At 43.2% G+C, this 23298-nt stretch overlaps 1 protein-coding gene across 7 annotated transcripts; it reads left to right on the top strand.

The window, feature by feature from the left end:
- The first annotated feature begins 798 nt into the window (after nucleotides 1–798).
- On the top strand, nucleotides 799–21281 carry ktn1 (kinectin 1). 7 transcript variants are annotated; one of them, XM_037796560.1, is made up of 35 exons: nucleotides 799–956; nucleotides 6258–6949; nucleotides 7056–7214; nucleotides 7340–7456; nucleotides 7559–7689; nucleotides 7818–8063; nucleotides 8877–8983; nucleotides 9322–9466; nucleotides 10231–10327; nucleotides 10455–10639; nucleotides 10756–10845; nucleotides 10941–10978; nucleotides 11083–11173; nucleotides 11507–11575; nucleotides 11670–11707; nucleotides 11811–11901; nucleotides 12041–12109; nucleotides 12201–12238; nucleotides 12647–12737; nucleotides 12860–12972; nucleotides 13059–13155; nucleotides 13350–13390; nucleotides 13492–13582; nucleotides 14364–14450; nucleotides 16328–16417; nucleotides 16516–16602; nucleotides 16704–16790; nucleotides 16883–16975; nucleotides 17103–17171; nucleotides 17312–17395; nucleotides 17811–17894; nucleotides 19633–19716; nucleotides 19812–19907; nucleotides 20016–20126; nucleotides 20245–21281. In XM_037796560.1, the coding sequence occupies exons 2-35, from the start codon at nucleotides 6259–6261 to the stop codon at nucleotides 20272–20274; spliced, it is 3837 nt and encodes a 1278-aa protein (XP_037652488.1). In that variant the 5' UTR covers nucleotides 799–956; nucleotide 6258; the 3' UTR covers nucleotides 20275–21281. The 7 variants fall into 7 exon arrangements, with proteins under 7 accessions (XP_037652488.1, XP_037652481.1, XP_037652484.1 ...); XM_037796553.1 differs by having other exon boundaries at nucleotides 7050–7214; nucleotides 7343–7456; nucleotides 16516–16603; nucleotides 16702–16790; XM_037796556.1 differs by having other exon boundaries at nucleotides 7050–7214; nucleotides 13353–13390; nucleotides 16516–16603; nucleotides 16702–16790.
- Nucleotides 21282–23298: the final 2017 nt, after the last annotated feature.

Genomic DNA, 23298 nt, shown 5'->3' with positions numbered 1-23298 from the left:
CACATATATCACTTAAATTATTCAATATAATTATACTAAACCTTATCATTTCCAGAATATCATAATTTTACATGCTGCTTCGTTTCCGACTGTCACTCATCTTGTCTGCTATTCGCGCACCGCACTCCTCTCTCTTTCTCTCCTCCTCTCCCTCCTGCTCTGTACCTGTAGACTGTCAGCGCGCTGCGCACCCCCCGCCCCTCCCGCCCCTCCCTGCTTGATGGTATGATCCTTGTCTTTTTTTTAGAAGTCCCGAGGTGGAGGTATAAGCTGTGGGGTGATCGTGCTTTTGCTGTTGCTGCTCCTAAACTATGGAACAAGTTACCCCCTGATATACGCACTATCACTGACCTAGTACTTTGTAAATCTAAACTCAAGACTTTTTAATTTAGATTGGCTTTTAATACCTAGTAGCGCTGTGCCATTTTCCCTGTGCTTTTTATGTACCTTTTTATGATTTTATGATGTGTTGTGTTTTTATTCCTGTTATTTCTTGATGTTAATGTAAAGCACTTTGGGTACCTTTTGGTAATTGTAAAGGGCTATACAAATAAATGTTGATGTTGATTGATTGTCTGTCATCACCTGATTGGTCGCACGGACGTCATTAACACAACATTCAGTCACAGTCAGTGCATGGAGTGCCCGTGGCGCGGAAAAGATCGTCCTATTATTCTGCCTTGAATTAATTAAAGAAAGAAAAAAAAAAGAGCCGGCTCTTATCGTTCACTTAAAAGAGCCGGCTCTTTGAACCGGCTCGTTCTTGACCGACACATCACTACAGACTATGACCCCGCCCCCGCGGACCAGAAACGGCAGATAGTCTGACGGATAGACGCAGAAGAAAGCCAGGCTGGAGCTGCTGCCCTGGGAAGTCAGGAGTCTGCCAGAGTCAACGCAGAACAACCAGCGCCATTAACACCACCAGCTAAAGGAGCAGCTAACTGAAGCTACAGGTAACGCAGTTCTTATAGCTACTTCTCTTTGACATCGTGTGTTTATTCCTTAAAAGGGCCCGGTGTTTAGTGGCAGTTAAGCTCTTTACTACCCGGGCCTGGGCTCGGCCCTCAGGACTAGAACCGGAGAATGAAGCCGCAGACCGGGTCACAGATTTCAGGAGAGAGGGGAGGCTGACTGGGTCAACCAGAGAGACGAGGCCTGTAGGGGGGCAGATGTCCACGCCTCCGGACGGGCTGGGAAAGGAATAAACTTGGGTTAACGTGTTTTACTGGTCAGGTTTATCGCTCTTCTAGCCGTTAGTACCCTTCAGTAGCCGTTAGTAACCGTAGCCGTTAGTACCCGGTAGTAGCCGTTAGTAACCGTAGCCGTTAGTAGCCGTTAGTACCTGGCTCACGTCACTTGAGCTATCTTTAATGTTAGCTAGCTCATTCATAACGCTGCTGAGACCAACTTGAGTGGCCTTTTTCTCCCTGTATGGATATAACTAGTTATAACAACTACTTGTAGCCATGCCACTTATTCAATAAACATGTTTTTTTTGCCAGTCATGTCGGTGAAGTTGAGCCATGTGTGCCTCTTCTTTCGCTTTCCTGGTTCATTTGATTAAAACGTGTGACTTTAGCTAGCTAGCTAAGAAGATTTAACACCTATATTAGCTAGATCATGTCTGCTATTTCTGTGATTACAGGCTGTATCCTGTACATGCAGCCCTTTTTCTTGGTTTAAAGAACAGCTGCCATTCAGTAGTGTGCACAAGGCCGACGATTAGACATGACTGAGCATGCTGGGACATTTGGTACTCAACCATATCATAGTGAACTGCTCCTTGTTGAATTATGAGGAAGCTTGCTGGACATCAAGTTCAGTTCAGACAACTTTATTTATCCCCAAGGGGCTAATTCATTTGTAGCATTCCCAATCCATACATACAACAGACAACCAATAATTAGTTAAGTCAAAGGAAACATATTAAAAGGCATGGGGAGGTTGGAGGGACAAGTTACAATAAGAACCATATAAATACATAGGATTATGGCAATAAAAGCCAAAAATATAAGAAACAATATATAAGAACAACATATCTTAAAGTTCCTCTAAATAACAGTCATTTAAAATGGGTATGGTCTGTATTCAAAGACAAGTCCTGGTGTTGTAACTTATTTTTGCTACTTAAAATAAACACTACATTTGCAATAAGGTGGTGAATAATGTACACTGTGTCCCCCAATCAATCTCACAATTAATCAACATTTATTTGTATAGCCCTTTACAATAACCAAAAGGTACCCAAAGTGCTTTACATTAACATCAAGAAATAACAGGAATAGAAACACAACATATCATAAAAAAAGGTACATAAAAAGCACAGGGAAAATGTCACAGCGCTACTAGGTATTAAAAGCAAATCTAAATAAAAAAAGTCTTGAGCTTAGATTTAAAAAGTACTAGGACAGTGCGCATATCAGGGGGGTAACTTGTTCCATAGTTTAGGAGCAGCGACAGCAAAAGCACGATCACCCCACAGCTTATACCTCCACCTCGGGACTTCTAAGCACCAATGACTTCTAGATGTTTCTAAACCAACTTTAATACTAAATGAACCTGAAAGTACTGTTCTGGAGATCCTTGGAAATCCTTCAAACACCCCCATTGGCCACACTTTGAGAAACTTTGGCTTAGAGTAAAAGGTAAAGGTATTTCTGAGCTTCTCCTGTCTTGTGGCATGGCGTCAGCTCTGTCTTCTTGGCATCTTTGTCAATTTCCTTGAGATAAGCTCTTATCTAGGGTGTCTTTGTTGTTCTTGATTCAATATGTACCACACTCTCAAGGTTACTTGTTGCAGCTTGACCAGGAAGAACATACCATTTCAGAACAATAACTTATTTGTTAGTGTTTTCCCACTATAATCAGAAGCCCTATTGTGTACTTTGCTACTTTCTGTTTAAGTTATTACCGGAATACAGTACTGATAATGGTAAATTATCAGTCCGTCATCCTTCAGACAGAGATATCTCCCAATTGTCTTACCTATCACTCTAATCTACATTTTTTAACTACCTGCATTCATTGAAACTTCTTTGATAAAACGTACGTCATTGGAGAGTAAACGTAGTTCATTGTTTTTTGTGTGTGTGGAATCATGCCTAAAATAAATCTGTTGTACAGCTGTAACAGACTGCAAGTTTAGTGACCTTTACACTTCCAGAACTTATACAGTTAGTTATAAACAAATTATTAGTATTTGATATGAAATTTTATGTCATTTTAACATTTTTCAAGCATTTTGCCAAGCACTAGCACCATCTTAGTGTAAATCTGATTGGAGAATTTCTGTTGTAAATTGCACTTGTGGTCTATATAATGTATACCAGACTAGAGAAATGGTTCACTTGAATAGCTCCCAAGTTTCTGTGCTTTCCTGGACCTTTGATGAGCTTTTTAGTGAATTGTTGCCATCTTAAAGATATTAAGTGTAGAGTGCTGCATGGCCTGGTTTTCAAGTACCGTCTGTGCTGCGTTTTGGGCCGGATAGTTATCAGGAGTTCCCTCTCTCTCCATGCCTGCCAAATCAGGAGGCCCGGCCAGCCAAGTGGCTAGATTCCGGGGAGCCAACAGCCCGAGAGGGCTTTGTCCTCCGGGCTCATTTCGATGCTGGGACAAGGCTCAGGGACACTCATGCACCTTCCACTCTGAGGCCTGGGACTGAAAGAAAGCGAGCATGCTTCAAACTTTTACGCCACTTACTCCACCCATACTTAACATGCCAAGAACCAATGTTGCTTTAAGAGTTATTTCGCAGCTTCATTTGGTCTGACATGGGAGTTTCCTGGAACATACAATGAATGTGACGTAACAAAGAATTTCCTGATTCGGTAGCCACTGAAAGTTAACAGTTAAAACCTTGTTACCCAATTTGTCCGTGGTGTGTATAAAGTACATAATGTACTATGGCTTCTTTATGGCTTTTCTTTGGTCTTGTTTTAGAAAACTTTGGCCTAGTTGGTTCATTTCCAGGGTTTAGACAGTCCTAATCTCCAAGCCACTGAAAAACCTTTTTGGTCTTGTCACGCTGCTTATTAGTGTGGGGTTTCTGTATTGTCATTGTGATATGACATCTTCTGATGAGGTCACAGGTAAGAAAACTATGCAGAAGATGAGAGGAGATTAAAAAACTCAAGTAAAGTCTAAGATTTTCATCATGGTACGGGTTTTGACACTGCTGTTTTCACAGTGCTCTCTATACCGAATTCTATTTCTCTGCTCACAGTTAACATATCTTTTTCTGAGTTTGCCTCCAGCTGTAGCATATGGAGAGTGGAGGAATGCATGCTCTTTGACACAGATGCCATACAAACTCTGCAGAGGAAGTGTGTAGGCATCAAATGTATAGGCTGAAACATTCCTAATCAGCTAATAAGATTTGCCAATCGGATGTATTCAGAGTCAAAGCTTTTCAAAAACTGTTATATAATAAGTTTAAGTTTAGCCTATGCTCAGAGGAAAAGCTGGGTGCTTAAATGGCTAAATATTTTTTTAGAATAAGAAGATGCATCAAATATTAATTCATCAAAACAGGCTTGGCACATTTTGTGTGGAAGTTGTGATGAGAGGTTTTCGAGGTGGCAGTGAAACAGGGTCAACATCACACTATAAGGATAAGCCTGCCAGTCCTCAGGAAAGTTATTCTTAAATGTATTATCATGGGTAATCTGCTTAATCCAAATTACTAAAGAGGTCTGCTCTACGACGCTGACTCCTACACTGCTGCCACAGATCCTGGGCATAGGATGGAATTGTGCAGCACTTCAGGTCACTCACTTTCTGTGCCACTCTGTATTGTTGACAACACAATGCTGCTGCCATAACCCAGGGCTTAAATTGTCCCAGTTTTTCATAACAGTGCTTTTATTTTTGTAATAAGTGCGTAAATTTGCTCAAGGCATTGCTCTGTGTTAGTTTGCAAGACTTACTCTCCAGCTGCGATGATGTTTGGAAAGAGTTCTGTTTATTTTATCAGAATTGTTAGCATTGTTATTGACTTTGCCTTTTACAAAATTGCAGCACCACCACCTCAGTGATTTTTACATCAAACATGCCATCTGGGCTGTAATCAGGTTGATTAAACAGAAAATATGTGCTGCAAGAAAAAAAAGATTTAATCAAGCATATAAGAGGAAAATCAAGAGAAACTGCAAGCTTGCTGCTTGAAATATTTGGCAGTGTTGGAGTTTTTCTTAGACTTTTCTGAGTAACTCCATTAAGTGATATACACAGTCCACTTCATGTTAACATCCACCATACAGTCATTTCCTCAGGCAGAAATGACAACAATGCTTACAGTTGGTTTAGTTTATCGTGGCTTCTGGTGATTCATTGTGTCTCCACCCCGGTTAATTCTTACTATGTAGCCTCGAGGAGACAAAACATAGTTCCAAAGAATATCTTTGGCAGATGTTAAACTGATGAAGTCTCAGGACCTCTTGACTCTGTAAACGTTGCCTGCGATGGAAGAAGAACCTCCCGTCCATGTGGCTTGAAGGGGTCAAACTGCAGCTGCAGCAGACCTCAGCGGGTGATACTTACATGTGGGTGTATTTTTGCCTCTTGCAAATCCATCCTCATATGAGTTTCGGTTACCACCTTGATGTTTTTGTGGCAGCTAAAGGAGTGAGGTGACTAAATGAGACAGTCAGTGAGCCATCTTCTTTTTAGCCCAGTTGATATTCCTGACCTATTTTGTCCCCTTTTAAGCCATGAGTGAAGTTTTCTATCAGGCTCTTACCACCTTTTAACAAGCCGTGTTTCATACACCTTATTGTCTATGAACCTAAAGGTGGGAGGATGTTAAGCTGTGTAGCTGGGGGGGGGGGTAGTGTTATCTAATTGGATCATATCACTAAGAGAGGACAGGGTGTGAGTGAGAGAGTCTCACTCACACCCTCTCAACACCATTGATGTACCAACACCTCCACCTCCCATATTTTATACTTGCACCAGTTCATACATCGCAGGCTGGCAGCAGTGGTTGATCTGCAAATTAATATTAATATACAGCAGGACTTGTATTGGATGGATATGAGCAGGAAGATGAAATCACAGATTAATGTAGCTGTTGTGTTCCTGTTATCTCTGGATCTGAGCAGCCTTCACAAGTTACCTTTATTGGTAGAAAGCTATTACCTTAATGTCATACATTCGGTATGTGGAAAATATTGGCAGATGCCAGACTGTTGGTGGTGGCCATGTGTCCTAAATTTAACATTGTTTTTTTCTTGTGTCTTTCTCGTTCTCTTCAGAATGGCGGTGGATATCTACGACTCTCAGTACCTGCTCATCCTGGCCCCTTCCCTGGTCATCGCCCTCATGTTCCTCTTCTTCTGGCTCTTCATGAAGGAAACCTCCTACGACGAGGTGCTGGCCAGGCAGAAACGTGACCTCAAGCTACCACCATCCAAGCCAGACACCCGTAAGAAGAACGAAAAGAAGAAGAGCAAGAAGAAGGAGAGTGCCAGCGGAGGAGGAGGAGGTGGAGGAGAGTCTGAAGAGGATCTTAGGGATTTTGATGGTGCTGATGGTGCCAACAGCTCCAGTCAGGAGGCAGAGGAGGAGCCTGCACCGGTGGCTACACCAGATCCTGCTCCACCAATTCCTATTCCCAATGTGCCTGTTTCAGTGTCACCTGAGGCTCCTGCTGGTCTGAGGGAGAGAAAGAAGAAGGAAAAAAAGGCTGCTAAAGCTGCTGCAGCTGCTGCAGCTGCTGCTGCTGCTGCTGCAGCTGCTTCTTCTGAGGAACCAGAAGTGAACGGCTCAAAGCCGATCAGCCGCAAGACAGAGACACCTCTGGCTGCGGGCAAACAGTCCAGCCCTCCCTCCCCCCAGCTTGAGGTTCAGGTCCAGGTCCAAGCCACGCAGGCTCCTGTTCAGGCTCAGACACCTCCTCAGATCTCTGGGAAGAAAAAGGAGAAGAAGAAACAAAAAGCTGAGCCTGGTGAGTAGTCAAGAGTACAGTTATAAGTGAGTCTATTACGTAGTTTCTCGTGGAAAAGATTGAAATTGCTAACTATTTTGTTCAATGAATTCCTCTTAAGTTCTAGTGGATGACCAGCAGCCAGAAGTTAAGGCTGAGCAGGCTCCAGCTCCAGTCAAGAAGGAAGCTCCCATTGTGGCTGAAACCAAAGTTCTGGACGGTGCAGCCCCGCCTGCTACCAGCGGCAAGAAGAAGAACTCTGCCAAGAAGCAGAAGACTGAGCCTGGTAATGGTGACACAATGGTCCCTCATGCTAAATTATATCTCAATTTCTTTAAAATATAAGGACTTGCGCTCAAACCGAAGCCTGAACTTGTTACCTTGTAATAAACTAGTTTTTCTCAAATCCAGTAGATGAAGCCCATGTTCTGGCTGATTCTGCAGCTTCTGCCAACCACCAGGCAGGCCATAACGATGATGCACCATCCAAAGGGAGCGGCAAGAAACAGAAGAATGAGACGGACAAAGGTAAGAGGGGAAAAAACCTGGAGTCTGATCATGGTTCTATTTGCTATCACATATCTACTGTCCGGCTATATAATAACATGCATAACTTGTATGTTTTAACAGAGAACACGGAGGTGAAGCTGAAGGAGCTGCTGTCTGGTCTGTCCAGCCTGGCTCTGTCAGAGGCCGAGGCTGTCAGTGTGATGGCTCTCCTCCGGGAGAAGAGCCCCAATGCCTTGGATGCCTGGCAGAAAGTGAGATTAATACGTGATACATATAAATTAGGATGTTTTGACATTTCACACTATTTGCATTTGGCAGACCTGGTATTTGTAGTTGGACTTGCAATGCTTTTTTCTAACGTTACATGTCTCACCACCAGTCTGCAGCTAGGCCTGACCCAGCTGCACAGGAAAGAGAGAGACTTCTTACAACTCTGCAGGAGGAGGCTTCCATTGCCAAGGACAAAGTGAAACAGCTTAGCCAGGAGCTTCAGGTTGAGAAGCAAAAGACGGGCCGGGTGGAGGCCGTGATGAGGGAGCAACGTGGAGTCATGGAGAAAGAACTGGGTAGCATGCAGGGCAAAGCACAAGGCAGCTACCAGGAGCTCCAGACCATGCAGATAAAGGTTCATTTGATTTCTTGCACAAGTCTGGACATTAGTTCACTTGTTTCCTATATTGTTTTATTATCAGAACAGTTATTACATTTTATACCATGGTCTTATTTACAACACGCTCTGTAATGTTAGTCCTTCAGTGCCTCATCCTACACACAATCTGCAAGAAGTAAGTTACACTGCCCCACGTAGACGATCATCTCACATCCCATTCAACTCGCTACTTCAGGCTGTGGCACATTGCCTCATTTGTTTGTGAAACTCTTGATATTGATTTGGGGAAAATGACATGGCTGGATAGCTAGCTAGTATTGTTGTTTAACATACTATCAAATTATATTTACTTTGAATTAGCTTCTGGCTCGTAGCTGAGCCAAAGGGCTCTATGAGCTGAGTGGTCTAGAAATATCGGCTTTTGGAGCAGTGTACAATGTTTCCATTACATAAGAACCTTATGGGATGGTAATTATTGTTCCAAGTATTAGCAAACCCTCAGGAATTACCAGGGAAAAGGAGTTATGGCTTGTGAAAAACTTCAGATTTTGGTTGCAAAATGCATGAAAATATAAATTCATGATCTTAGTTTTTTTTTTTTTTTGGCAAGTGACCATGGTGTAAGCAGGATAATGCCCTTCGAGGTGTCCATTATCAGGAATTAATGGACGACGGGGAGGCCACAACTCGTCAGGCATTATCCCTTACATATTAGACAACACTGTATATCATCAATACTGTGGGGAAAAATCTGTAATTTAAAAAGTGTGAAGGAACCCATATATTTTGTCATTCTTCTCAACACTGAATCCTCTTGTTTATGTGTAGTTCCAGCAGGTGAGGGAGCAGCTGGAAAGCCAGATCACTCGACTGCAGCAGGAGAACGGCATCCTGAGGGACGCAGTCAGCTCTGCCACCAACCAGATGGAGAGCAAGTCAGTGTTACACAGCAAAAGATGATCCCCCACTGGTCACACTCTCTAGAGCTTATACATGTCTTATCTGCTCATCTTGGTGAAACAATCCTAGTCATCCAGTTCACATTAGAATTTCAGCTCATTGTCTTTGCATTTTAGCTCAGACTTCTGATCTCTACATTATCCTCCATTTTTTTTTCTGCCTGTGTTGCTCTCATTAAGAAGTCCATCTGTATGCACAGTTAAACAATGTAAAATGCATCATACAGGCTATTAGTAGTTTGATTCATTAACAACATCCCACAGTAATGCCCCATCAACCATTTTCACTCATTTGTGCGTGTGTTGCTTGATAGGAATTCAGCAGAGCTGAACAAGCTGCGTTCTGAGTACGCCGGTCTGATGAAAGAGCTGGCAGACAACAACAGCAAGCTGCAGCAGGAGGAGCACCAGAGGAAGTCACTGGAGGTCAACTACAAGCAGAACGTGTCCCAGCTGGAGGTACGCTAATCCAGATGCACAATGTGTTTATTTAGCCTGTGCTTCGGTTTCCCCAGCCGAGACAAAAATGAACTGAGCTGTAAAAAACCTGGGCCAAAACCTGGACCTGGGCAGCTTCAAATCTGGTTAGCGGGTGTGGCAGCATTGCCGAGGAAATGGGAGGACGTTGTAGTGGAAGTCCTAGGGAGGGAGGGGTGTGGGAAATATAACCTGGGATGGGAGGATTGTGTTGGCTTGGGAAGCTGGAATGTTGGAGGCTTTGTGCTGTGTATGAACAACACTTTTCCTGCGAGACACCCAGATCAGCCTTTCCTGTCTTTTCATCGACAACGATCAAAGATGAAAGTTTAAGTTGCTGGCTCGACACAGAAGAGTCTCGGCAAAGAACCTAAGAGCCACGCCAAGAGTTGAGATTTTGATGACAGAACATTGGTTTTCTCTATTGCACAGACTAGAAAAATCAATTAAAACGTCTACGAGATGTTTTGTAATTTGAATTCCATTAACTTGGTTTGGCAGATGCAAAGCTGTGTTTGAATTCTTGAGGAAAAAGAGACGTTGGAATCACAGGCTTACAGATTGCCTTAAGGCAAATCAACCTCCGCCATTGATCCTATAGTAATGATACTGCCAGTGCGAGGAAAGAAGATTGATGGATGTCATTTGTTAGTTTACCCTCTGTAGTGTGGTGTTACAGCACTCATTTTCTATAATAATGTGTGGGTGAAAACTGTTCACTAAATTGGGTATATCTCCATCTCCAGGCCCAACTGCAGGATGCTAAGCGACGTTGGGAAGAACTGCAGAATTTCCTCCACAGTGTAAATGCTGAGAGAGAGAAACTTCAGGCCTCAAAGCAAGGTGATAAAATATGTCATGCAAAAAAAAATGTGATACTTTCACTTGTTACTTCTAGTAAAAAGTAAATCTAAAAGTGAATCGTCAAGTTACATTCAGCAACTGATTGTCTGTGCATGTGTGGGTGCAGAGCTTCACGGCCAGCTGTTGTCAGTGGAGACTGAGATGAACAACAAGAACAAGGAGATCCAGACGCTACATGGCAGCCTGACTGAAGCCATGGTTTCCAAAGAGCGGCTGGAGCAGAGAGTGATGGAGCTTATGGAGATGTCCCAGCACAGTATGCCTGATGACTCGCTGCAAGCCCGGGTTCAGGTAAGCCGCCACAACTTCATACCCAAAATCATCAAAGTCTATTTTATAGTACTTCTTTTCTTGAATTGGATCTACACACACTTCTCGTATACACTAATAGAGTCTGTGTTTAACAGGACCTCGTGAATGAAAACACAGGTCTTCAGGTCCAGAGCGAGACCCTGCAAGTCCAGAATGAGTCCCTGCAGGCCCAGATCTCTTCACAGGTATATGGGTTAACCTTATTTCCTTATGTTTAGTAAGAAAAAGATGCATAGCTATTTGCATTTAGGCTAATAAGATGTATTTTCTTTTCATTTAGGTCACCCATGTTTCTCACATGGAGGAGCTACAGAAGCTGTAAGAAACATTTTTGGCCTTTTCAGACATAGTGACCGCATTACAAGTGATACCGTTGAGCCGTTCCTCATGTGCTCTCCCAACTCTTCCCCTGTTCTGTTCAGATTGGCCGATAAGGAGTTGCAGAGGAAGAGTCTGGAGGATTCTCTAAATGCTGAGAGGAGCAGTGGGGCTGGTAGAGAAACTAACATGCAGGTATAGTCGCAAGAGTGCTTCATCTACAGCTTCTTATGTTAACATTGCATAGGTACATAAGTCTGCTGGAATTTGGTAAACAAGTTTGAGGCCTATCATTGTGTTGAGAGGAAATATGGATTGAATACCAATGTCCCTGCCAGAGAGAGGGCATGTTGGTTCACATTTGCAGATATTTTGGGTTCCGATGCCAAATGGATATCATTTATTTCACGGTTTTATAAACCTCAGACAGAATTGAGTGCTATGCCATTGCTCAAAGTATTGCTGTCAGATCCTGTATCGTCTTGCCATGATAAGTGTCCTCTCTGTTTCCCGTCTTTTCCTCTGCAGGCCTTGCACAATGAGAACATGTCTCTGAAGGCAGAGGTTCAGAATCTGCAGGCACAGATTTCTGATCAGGTTAGTCATGTACTTTGACAAATTGAAAAGGACCCCATGTACTTGTATGTTCTTCTGTTTGACACACCCTCTCTGTTTGACTCTCCCCATGCAGACTGCCTCCCAACTGGCTTTGGACCAGTTCCAGATGAGGTGTGTGTGCAAACTGGAACATATTTTGAATAGCTGGTTAGGCTTGTTACTAATGAGCCATAAGGAATAACTCAATGACCTTTTTTTAAAACTTCTTACCCAGTGTCCGGGAGAAGGAGGACAACATGAAAACCGTGGAGGACCTGCTGGAGAAGGGGCTGATAGAGGTGGCCAACAAGGAGGAAGAGCTCAAGGTATTTTGTTTTCTCTTGTGCTGCCTCACCCACATTTGACTGAAGTCAGCAAGCTTTAAGTGACTCTGCATTTCACTGCTTGCCTAGTAATCACAAACCCTAATGGGCGAAAAATCTTTAATTTCTCTCCCTGATGCAGGCTGTAAGAGAAGAAAATGAGGCACTAAAACAAGAAACGGAGGCCCTTATGAGAAAGATAGCAGAAAAGGTGAGTTGTCTGAAATCTTTCCTAAAAGCTGTGTTTTCTCCACCTTATTCTGTACTTATTCCTTTTTAAATTGTCTTTCTGCTTATCACAGGCATCATCAGAGTCGATAGTGGAAGAGCTCCAGAGCAAGTAAGTTTGGGATCATGAAAATGTCATAGTACATAGTATTATGATCACCCAACCCCGTCCACAACGCACAAAGACACACAGAATAACACTAACTGTACTTTCCATAACAACAGTCAACAGTCTTTGCCTACTAGCTGAGATACAGAGCAACTGATGCATTCCATAATTACATGTTATGAGACCAAAGGCCACGAGTCACTCTACTGTAACCGTATCAAAACTAATTCCTCCTGGCACTCCAGGCCACTCCCTAGACACACCCCTGAGTAATTCTCCGCTGGCACGACAGGCTGTGTATTGTTATATGTCCTCTTGCCGCATATATCATTTTTTATTTAACAATCAGCAGATTCTGTGCAACGTCAAACTGTTCTATATTAGGAACCGTTGTTTCACTTTACTTTATAGGATCCAAGAGAAGGATGTGAAGCTAAAATCACTGGAGGAGAGTCTACAGACGGCACAAGACGGCAGCTCCACCAGAGAGAAGGCAGTTGAGGTGTGGGCTTTTCTCGTAATAATGAAATACCGGGATTGCACATTTCAAGTGCTCTTCCTCATATTGTTCATGTTGTATTGTCTTACTTTGAGCTCTTGTTTAAAGCTGCCTTTGTCTCGCAGGGTCTGGAGCAGCAGTTGGCAGCCCTGCAGGCAGAGATGGAGCAGCTGAGACAGATGGAGATGCCAGAAGAGCTGGCCAGTTGTGGGACCCAGCTCCATGAACTCCAGACTGAGTAAGTTAACCCCCCCCACTTCAACATGTAGTCGTATAGCGTTGCCTTTACACATCAGACTAATGATGAGCACACCTGATCCACAGACTAGCAGCAAAGGACCAACATATCCAGATGCTGCATGCTGAGCTGGAGATAAGGACTACGGAGCTGAGTGAGCAGGTGGAGCAGATGCATCAACAGGTGAGGAACGGTCTCAAAGAATAGTGCAAGTGTGACATATCCTTTGGTTTGAATCAGGAAGAATTGTTTAGGTATAAAAGATTTTACCAAATAAGCATAATTAAAAAAAAAAACTGTTCTTGTTTGAATTGTTGTCTTTTGTTATGAGCGTCAGTCCTCGTTTTAACAAATTCTTTTTTCCCCTCCTTAAATAGCAGTCCCAAACAGCAGTGCCAAGCCCAGAGCTTCTTACAGCGTGAGTAATGGTGCATGCCATGTGACATACCTTAATTTCATATGCCTTTTTCATTTTAAAGGACCCGTAACATAATGAGTGGTTATGTTGTTGTCTATCAGGTTGTCAGAGAAGGACAAGCAGGTCACAGAACTGCAGGGTGAGCTGGCCGAGCTGAGGGACTCCCTGGAGCTTCATAGGAAGAAGAACAATGTAGGTTTCCTCCAGCGATGACCTGAACTGTATAACACCAGTAACTGCTCTGGTCTAGCCCTGCGAGGCATCATCCCCTCCCCCTTGTGTGGTACCCCAAAACACTCCCCTCACACTGGAATAGCACACCGCATACATCCATACTTCCTCCACTGCCACTTAGTCCCACTTATTTTGCTTTTTTTGTTCATTTTACACTGAACGGAGAGCTTTCTTTAGCTGAGGTTGTGTTCTCAACATGATTGTACACATCAGTACAGATGTCTATTTTGATTTGGATTGCTTAAGCTGAACGTTACATAACAGGGGCTTCCAGCCTACTCTTGTTATGCTCTCCATTGGCCTTGACTGTGTCAGCAAGCTTGTCTGTGCTTGTGGGTGATTCAGAGCGTTAGAAACTCGCCTACCTTTTTATTTTCAAGTCATATTTGAATTGAAAAGCATATGTATGTGGATTTTTTTCATTTTTGCATCTACCGTATATATCTCCAGGCATTATTACCTTAATTTGAATAGAAAGTACTCACACAACATTGTTACAATACATATCTTGCGTACTGTGCATGTTTGCTTTTACCCACACGAGGTGCGAGACTGGGACTCTCGAGGCGATTTGTTCATACTTATTTTTAGCGGTTGGAGCATGAGTGAAAAGCAGAGTGTAGCAAATTTGCATTTGGTTTGTTCTGTTACTCTACCAGTCTTTATATGAGCGTCACTGAATGCATTTTTCCTGAGGCTGAACTGAAGGTAGTATCTCTCTGGAACTGACTCAAAACAGGAGCTTCGGGAGAAAAACTGGAGTGCAATGGACGCACTGTCAGCCACCGAGTCCATGCTTCAAGGAAAACTCAGCAAAGCTGTCAAGGTTCGACACCCCCACCTCAGTCTCCTTCACTCTAGTTCCAATCTGATGCATCCTCCCCCCCAAAAATGCTGTTTTTTGCCATAATTGATCCAGTGCGATTTCTTTTTCGCCATCATCCATAAAAAAGCTGCATACTCATTTACCTCACTCTCGCCCCTCCCCTCTGTTTGCCCTCAATTGGCATCGTGTTGAGCTGTTGAACTACGCTACTCCCCTTGCGAATCTTTATTAACTTAACAAATATTGGTTTTGCTTTAAGCTCTGAAACATATAGAATATTTCACCCTGGCCAAAGCTCAGGTTGATGCTTGGAAATGAGTGTGCAGTGACCTAGAAATTGTTTCATTAGATGTCATTAGATTGAGATTCATGGTAATCATTTTTGCTGCTTCCTGTCTTTCTGTCATGTGACTCATTTCTAGCATGTTTTTCCCCCCCATTCTGCTTTGTGACATCCGTACTGTCAATATCACCAGTTAATCAATCAATGAAAAACTGTTTGATTCACTTCACTTGTAATGCAGTTTATTCTAGGGCTGCAACAAAAGATTATTTTCATTGTCGATTAATCTGTCAATTATTTTCTCAATTGATTGATTAGTTGTTTGGTCTATAAAATGGTGAAAAATGTGGATATTTTTTTCCCAATGCAAAGATGATGTCCTCAAGTATCCTGTTTAGTCCACAACTCAAAGATATTCAGTTTACTATCATAGAGGAACGTGAAAAAAACAATGAATATTCACATTTAAGAAGCTGAAATCAGAGAATTTTGACTTTTTTTTCCTTAAAAAAATTACTCAGACAGATTAATTGATTATCAATATAGTTGGCGATTAATTTAATAGTTGACAACTAATCGATAATTGTTGCAGCTCTAGCTTATTCTTTTTAAAGGAAGTGTGATCATTCAAAACAGTGGCCTTATGTTTCTCAATGCTTCGCACTCATATCTGAAAGATCATTGTGTAGCTGAATGTAACATCTCCAGTATATTTCTTGTAGCGGCGGATCCCCTCGTGTAGACATAGAGTGGGCTACCAGATAGCTGGTCTATTAACAGTTACAGTGAGCGTATATATTTTTGCCCTCCTCCCCCTACGTCAGGAAAGGGTACATGCTGAACCATCAGCATAGCAGCTGCTCTTCTGCCATCCGAGTACAGTAGAAAGCACCTTCTCAGAGCTGAGCCAGGGAGTTCCTTGGCAGCTGTTGTGTACCGTCAGTGCACGCTGGTTGCATTCAGCTCCATACACTCGTCTCTGAGCTGCCTTGTGACACGGTGTGTTAATGTGAATAGTGGTTAGAGCGCCAGCTGGCTAACGCTTGGCATACGTTCTCCCTTCAGGCCTCAGAGTGACAGTGCATGATGCTAGCCCATTGTGGGAGGACTGATAGCTACCTTTTTATTTATTGAAGAGTTTCAAGGTACTTTGTACAATTTCATGAAAGCAGATTGATGTGTTTGTGGTTGCAGGAGAACTGAAGCATGTGATGTGCTCTGAATCTGAGGTTGCTGACACTTGGTGTAGGTGTGGCCTGTTGAAAGATGCTGATGTGTTCTTAGGGTAATTGGAAGTAGGAGTGAGACAGCGTTTATCCTAATGCTCTGGAATTATAATTTAAGATTATGTCAAGTGAATCATTCCCGTGACGTTGATTGGAGCGGCTCGATGGATGACGTGGATGATGACTGGTTTTAAAAGCATGGAGAGTAGAATGAGGAAGAAGGAAAGGTGGTGGTCATATCTGCTGATATCTGATGACCACTGGACCTTGTCTTCGAAGTGACTGAACTATTTGAACAGTCGGTGCTCAATCTCCTCTCCTCTCTTTTTCTCTTTTTTCCTCTTTTCCCCCAACCTATGGCCTTGTAGGAGAACCAGACAGCACTGGCAATGTGTCAGGCCGAGTGTCGAGATGTTCTGCACAGACTTCTGCCCCTTGTGCCTCTGCCCAGTGAGCAGGTATGGGTAATATTGGATGTTTACCTCCATACCCCTCTTACTCATCTCCTCCTGTGTTGTGATGTTTCTCTTTGCTCTTCATCTACTCTTTCCACCAGAACCATCAGGAGTGGCTCCACAGATTTGAGGGGGCAGTAGCTGAAATCCCAACTGCACAATCCAACCCTGCATCAGGGGACGCTATGGTAAATAAAGCGGAAATGTAAATTTGAACATCTTTCCTCTTAAACTGAAGACATCTTTTAATAACAACAAATACTACTCTCTCTTTCTGTTTTGCTAAAAGCTGGCTGAGAAGCTGAAAGAAGCTGAGGAAGCCCAAAGGATTCTACAGAAAGACTGTGAGACGTACAAGAAGGTGTTGGCGGAGACGGTGAGATGAGTTTTTTTTTTTTTTTTTAACGAGTGCTTCCATACTGACGTGTCTCTCTCCAAACTGAGCTGTCATTCCTGCTGCATCCACAGGAGGGCATCCTGCAGCGCCTCCAGAACAGCGTGGAGCAGGAGGAGTCTCGCTGGAGGGTGAAGCTGGAGGTATCGCAGGGAGAGCTCAGAGAGGTGTGTGTTCAGGTTTAGCAGGAAACAACTCCCAGATTGAATACCAAATCACTGAGGTGATATATTGCAACGTATGCGTTTCATTGCATCATTCTTTATTGCATCATTCTTTTGTCTTTTCCCTTAGATGGGCCAGAAAGTCACAGCTCTGGAGCAAGATATTGAGAGACTAACTGATGGAGCAGAGTTGGAAAACGTCAGTCCACTTGAAACGCACATCTCAAACTAACACTCATAACATTTCTTCTAAGTCTTATTGTAGTTTAAACATTCTGCCATTTTGACTTGTGTTTGTCTGGCTCACAAGTATCTCCGAACCTCTGTTGTGCTCCGTAGCTTAGAAGAGAAAAGCAGCACTTGGAGTCCGAGTTGGAGAGGGCGGAGCAGGAGAGCGCCACCTATGTAACAGAGGTCAGAGAGGTGAGTAGAAACAGGACTCCTTCACCCTTGTGATCCTCAGTCATGTCATAGTATTCATTCTTCTGTTGTGTGTGTCACTGTCATGTTCATGGCGTGTTTTGATGTTTTTTGACATCCTGTTTATTTGGGGCGTATGAAATCCACACAACACAGACATTAAATATCGTTGAATTGTAAGCACACACGCTTCACTTAGTTACACCACTTCCCAGACTAACTTAATAGACTGATTTGCACAACAGGATCCTGTACTCTATTTATCACTAAACAGCTCTGCTAAATAGTGAGAGCATTCCCTTTGGTAGATGTCTTATCAGCTGGTATCACTGCGCGTGTAGACTGTGTTCCAGTAGTGCTGTCCTGGACCGACTATCCCAGACTCCCATTAAACACATCATGTCAAACTTAATTTCAGCTCAAAGATCTGTTGACTGAATTGCAGACCAGACTTGATGGCTCATATACTGAGGCTATCAGACAGAATGAGGAGCTGACTTTGGTAAGCGGTGCTCCCCCTCTAGCTAGAGCTCCTTTTTTAAAAACCTCTCCCTTATTGCACTCAGCGGTGGCTCTAAACTTACTGCTACGGGACAGCGTTCTCCATCTTCTGCTACTGTGGGTCATCATCCATAACCTCAGTGAACGTGCTTACTCAACCCTTAACCTGCAAGAATATCTTCTCTGATTTTAGGAGCCATGAAATGTGACTTTGCAAATTAGCAAAAATCAGAGGTTGAGAGTGACGACTCACCTTCACACTTTCTGATACTTATAAGACTAACTCTCCTTTCTCTACGCTGGCACTCCACTTCATCTCACTTTGCCTTGTCAGGCATCTAACACATGGCTTACTAGTCTTCGACTTGCCTTCCTTCTGCAGAGTCCAAAAATATGCTCTATTTTATACTTTTACTTTACACCTTGAACTGCACACTATTATACCCGCTTTAGTCTTCTCACAAACCTTATCTGTCTGTCTGTTAGTCTCGTAGACTTTGTCTTGCCATAATGTCACTGACTGGACACCTGTCTCTGGTCTTTGTGAAGTGTTAGTAGTCCGTAGTCTTTGACACTATATTGGCTGCATTCAGACCGACTATAGCACCGTCAAAAACGTAGCCTCCTGATTAATTACAATGAGGACTTCAACTACAACAAAAAAACGACACAGGATTGTGTCAATGTATTTGCCTATAAAGTGCTGCAGGGATGACGTATTTTTGTAAGCCAACCAAGAAGTTAGAATCGCACAGGTTCCCTTGACAAAATGCCAATGGGGTTTCTCCATTGGCATTTTGGATTATTGCAGAAAATAAACTCTGTGACAAACACACATTTATGATACTTTCACGTTTTGTTCAGCCAGATAATCTTCACAAATGAACACCACTTTTCTGATATTTGAAGAGTAAATGCAAGTAAAAAGTTAACGTTAGGCTATAAACGAACTACACCACGGTCACATGACTTCAGCGTCACCACCACTAAGCTAAAGGCGGATTAGTGTTCGGCGTGATGACGTTTAGTAGTCTCATTTAGCCACCTGTTCGCAATCGCCTTTTTTAAGACACGTAAAAGCTTCAAAATTCACAAGTGGAATTTTACTGACATATTTTATGTCGTAGAACATAAACGTTAAAATCTCTTCAGCCTGTGTTAACCACAGACCTCATTTCAGAATCTCACCATAAACCCATTGATTCTAGACGAGGGAACCGGAAATGCTAAAATACTAACTCATTTCCGGGTTTTTGGGACTCATTCCTGCACCACTCGATATGGTACGCACAAGTGCATACTCCTGATAGGTTACTTTGTAAGCCGAATGATATAATTATACTGTTGGTTGTATAACTTTTCAGAGTTGTAAATTCCTTTTATTAGGTATTGTAAACCTATGTGCAGTATTATGGCATCTGATGAGCCTTAAAACATGAATGTATTACGCAAACTGGACTTCCTGGATCGTGAAACATCTTCTCACTAGTACCTGTAGCAAAATGCCCACACCAACACCGTGCTATTATTGGTTTGAACATGGCCTGCAGTAAGTAGGACAAGCGAAACTGTTAGATCTGTGCAAATGTTGAGCACTTTAATGTGTTAATGCAGGCAATGTTGGCACTGGATAAATGCTCTTTGTGTACATGTTGTGTTAAATTATAAATGGGATTCACAGGTGTGCCTGGAAAGCTATGTGGTATAGAGCATGTGCTGAGTGTCTGTTTTGATTCCAGCTGAAAACCCACCTCACTCGGTCTCTGTCCAAGCTGGAGACCGAAGAGAACGAGAGGCAAAAGGTGGCTGGTGACCTGTACACGGTAAGGATACTAGTTTATATTTTATTACACTGCTGTTATGGGTACAACTCCAGGCCACGTTGTTAACAAGTGGAACTTTCTTGTCCTTAATCCAGGCCCAGCAGTCTCTGGATCTGATCCAGGGGGAGCTCTCAAAAGTGACGGACAACGCTGATGACCTGATAGAGAATAGCAGTCTGTCGTCACAGAGAGTAAGAGCCTGGGGCAGTATGGGTTAACAGTTGGTGGTGTATGTCTCTGCATGTATGGTAATTAGGTGGTTACATTGAGTTCTAAACCAAATATTGTGGGTCTGACAGGAAGAGATTGACAGAAAGGAGAAAATGAGTGCAGGACTGAACCAAACAGTCAGAGAACTGCAGCAGCTGCTACAAGGCGTTAGCCGGCAACTCACCAAGAGACAGGAAGGGGTAAGTAAGGCCTGTTACTGTGCTGTTCTGACAGCCCAATAAAATATTATAGTATGGCAGTCTTTCCACTCGCAACAGTGTATTTGAATGTGGAGTCTACATATGTGCTTTCCTCCAGGAGGCTGACAAAGATCTGCCCGTGGTATAGTGAGAGGAGGACAGACCCCCACGCAGCCACCCTGACTGCACTACAGAGACCACCTTTGACCTTTCGGTCTCTTCACTACCACCGTCACACCATACTGTCACACCCAACCACCCTCTTTCCCCAACCTCCGTCACCTCACCTGTACTGTAGGCAGCCTCCAACTGACTCTGGCCGAGGCGCCGGCAAACCGCTCCCAGTCTCACTGTCGGCCGTAAGGGTGCAGGCAGAGGTTCCTGTTAATTCCAAACGCTCCAGACACTGTACCAAAACACACTACTCCTCCACTCCCACCACATTCCTCTTTTTTCAGCAGCATCGCCAGTTGATTTGTATTCTAAACTTAAAAATGACATCCAGCATAAATTAAACTGCGTGGCAACCATTCCTCTGTTTAAAACACCTGTATTTTTCAATGAAATGAAATCCTTTTTGAATACTACAGTAGTTTTTGTTGTTATATGTCAAGAGAGGGCAGTGATACAAATTTCCAACTTGATGAAACAAACTTTGGGTTTTCAGTCCTTTTTTTCTTAACTTAAAGATATGTATTGTTTAAATGTACCAGTTAGGACCTGCTGAAATACACTATGTTGTTGATCTGTTTGCCTCCTGACCAGAAAACAAACTGTGGTTCATCGTGCATTCATGAATTCATAGCTCCATGCATACCTTGGCTCAGTATTGGGTGGGAGGAGGGAGATCAAAAGGGGTCTCGGCATATCCGAAGGGTCACTACGTGACTGTAACTATGGAGATGCATGGACATATTTTAGTCAAGTCTGTACTGCAGCTCCAGAGAGAAGGAAGCCTGTGACCCTGGCTGTGGAAGGAGAAGGCCAGGTCAACAGTGTAGAGGTTTTTAATCCTTCTGCAAACTACTCTAGGAATAAGCGTCCCATATCATCTGTAATCAACACTCGCTATATTGTTGCTAAGTTCATTAACACTGAAGATTTTGTTCTTTTTGTAACAGGCGATGTTAATAAAAGGGATGCTTGATAAATCTGTCCAGCGTCCTGTGTTGCATCTTTTTCTTCGGCTGTACTTCCTTCTCCCTACCACTGTGGGGCAGCATGCAACCTTTAGTTGACATTTAACTGTTTTGATTCATAGCCTTGATTCATAGCCTTGAAAAACCTGACTGTGCACAGGGAAATTACAGAGCCGTTGCTCATGAAGCTTTTGCTGGCAGGTATAATTCTGCTTGGCAAAACGTTCATCCAACTTCCCTGTACACGATAAACAGGTTTGTCATGTAGTGTTATTTTAGGTGAGCAGTTTGCATAACAGTAGAGAGGGTGACGCACTGTGCTGCCAAAATTATGGAACATTTGGGGTGTGACCGGTTTCCTGTGATCGTAGCATGCTGTATAATCCCACAGAACAGGAGACCGTTTTCCCATCTCTACATGAGGTTTTACAAAATATTTCCCATCAGTAAGGAGATGTGAAAGTGAGAATTCAACCGGTAGCCGAAATAATCAAAAGCTTACCAAGGACAATGTCTGACTTGGCTGTAATGTTGGGAAAAACAGCTGTGGTCACTTGTTGATGTTGTGAGTGGCTGAGTGTGAAAGTGTATTGTAAACCCAGATGTGCCATGGGTGTGATATTTATCCTCACCACTACCAGCTTTCTATTTGTATTGAAAGCATAAATACACGTTCTGAGTGACTGGACCTGACTTGACTTTTGGTATCTGCACAGAAAGCTCTCATCTTTCGCACATTAAAAGGCCTTCAAAACAACAGGACTGTTTTGTTGCTGGCTGGCTGGCTGGCTGGGTGGGCGGGGTGGGCGGGGTGGGCGGGGGGGGGGGGTCAGGTCAGGGGTGCGAGCAACATGGGATCAGCACATTCTTCACATTCTCACACACTGTCATGCTGCAGTCAGCTGATTGGAGATCTGTTTTTTACCCTCATGGAAACCTCGCGACGATACAGGCGTCACTGTATCTCCAACACACTCGTCATTAGCTGGATAACACAGGGAGTGCCTTTCACAGCTCGCTGCTGGAGGCTGCTGTTCACAGTCCCCTGTAGCAGCTGATTCCTAATATACAGGCATGGGTTTAAATGTCTTGATCTCTCTGAAGAAAATAAACAAGCTGTTTGCAATACATTTCATTATGATGATCTCTAGAACAAACTACATTTATGATGTCACTTGCTTTCCCACCATTATACTGGTCTGAATAAAGTCCATGGCTCCACAGTGAGATGTCAGTAGTGGATCACTGAGATCGTAAAGCCTCGGGCAAAACTAAAAGTTGGTGCGGGTAAGGTTTTTTATACATTCATGAACTTTTAACCAGTAGTTCTGAATCATGGGACATTCCCAGAGCAGGTGAAGAAGAGCCTGGTCCCAGTCAGCGTTGGAGGGGGTCCAATAAAAACGATGCAGAATCTTAAATTGGATTAATCTAATTTGAATGTCTCTTGATACCCTCGTAATGTTTTGATGTTCTGTCTTGCAGTTCTTGGAAAAGCCTGTCATCCTATGTGGGGAAATGACAAAGCATTTAAAATTATGGGGAAAAAACAGCAATAAATCTGCCAGATGTTACACTTTCATAACTTCCCTAGAAAGTCTGACTCGTAAAGCAGTGAGGAAGCTAATTGGTGCTTTGTCTTTCCTATGTCATCATTGCTCACACGGTTGGTCTCAATTGCGCAATTGAGCTTGTTGCGATAGGCCTTTCCTCTGCATGCTTCTTGCCTGGTAACATTTAACTCCTCCTCCTAAACATAGATTTGCACTCGCACTACGCCAGCACAACTTCAGCAAAGCAGCCCACTCCCTGCATCTGCTCTCCATCAGTGTGGTATGTGCTAGAGAGCCTTTGATCCCCACCCCCCCAACTCTACTGTGTATGTGTGTGTGCATGCGGGACGGTGAGTCAGACAGACATAGAAAAGACTGTAGTGCTCGTTTACACAGACAATGCCCAGTGGATGAAAGCAAGCGGAAAGAGACAGTGACACAAAAGAGCAGTAAACATTCATTATACCCACAGTTTTAAGG

Source organism: Sebastes umbrosus, chromosome 16 (genome assembly GCF_015220745.1).
Source record: "Sebastes umbrosus isolate fSebUmb1 chromosome 16, fSebUmb1.pri, whole genome shotgun sequence".
Classification (NCBI taxonomy): domain Eukaryota; kingdom Metazoa; phylum Chordata; class Actinopteri; order Perciformes; family Sebastidae; genus Sebastes; species Sebastes umbrosus.
Note: the sequence above shows the minus strand (reverse complement) of the source record. Positions and strands in the feature narration are given on the sequence as shown.

What these genes read in the sequence shown, in the direction of transcription:
- ktn1 (XM_037796553.1), top strand. Translation starts at nt 6,259, where the DNA reads ATGGCGGTGGATATCTACGACTCTCAGTACCTGCTCATCCTGGCCCCT. An exon ending in AGGCACAGATTTCTGATCAG is followed by an intron (nt 11,576 to 11,669) that starts GTTAGTCATGTA and finishes CTCCCCATGCAG; the next exon opens with ACTGCCTCCCAACTGGCTTT. An exon ending in CTCCATGAACTCCAGACTGA is followed by an intron (nt 12,973 to 13,058) that starts GTAAGTTAACCC and finishes CCTGATCCACAG; the next exon opens with ACTAGCAGCAAAGGACCAAC.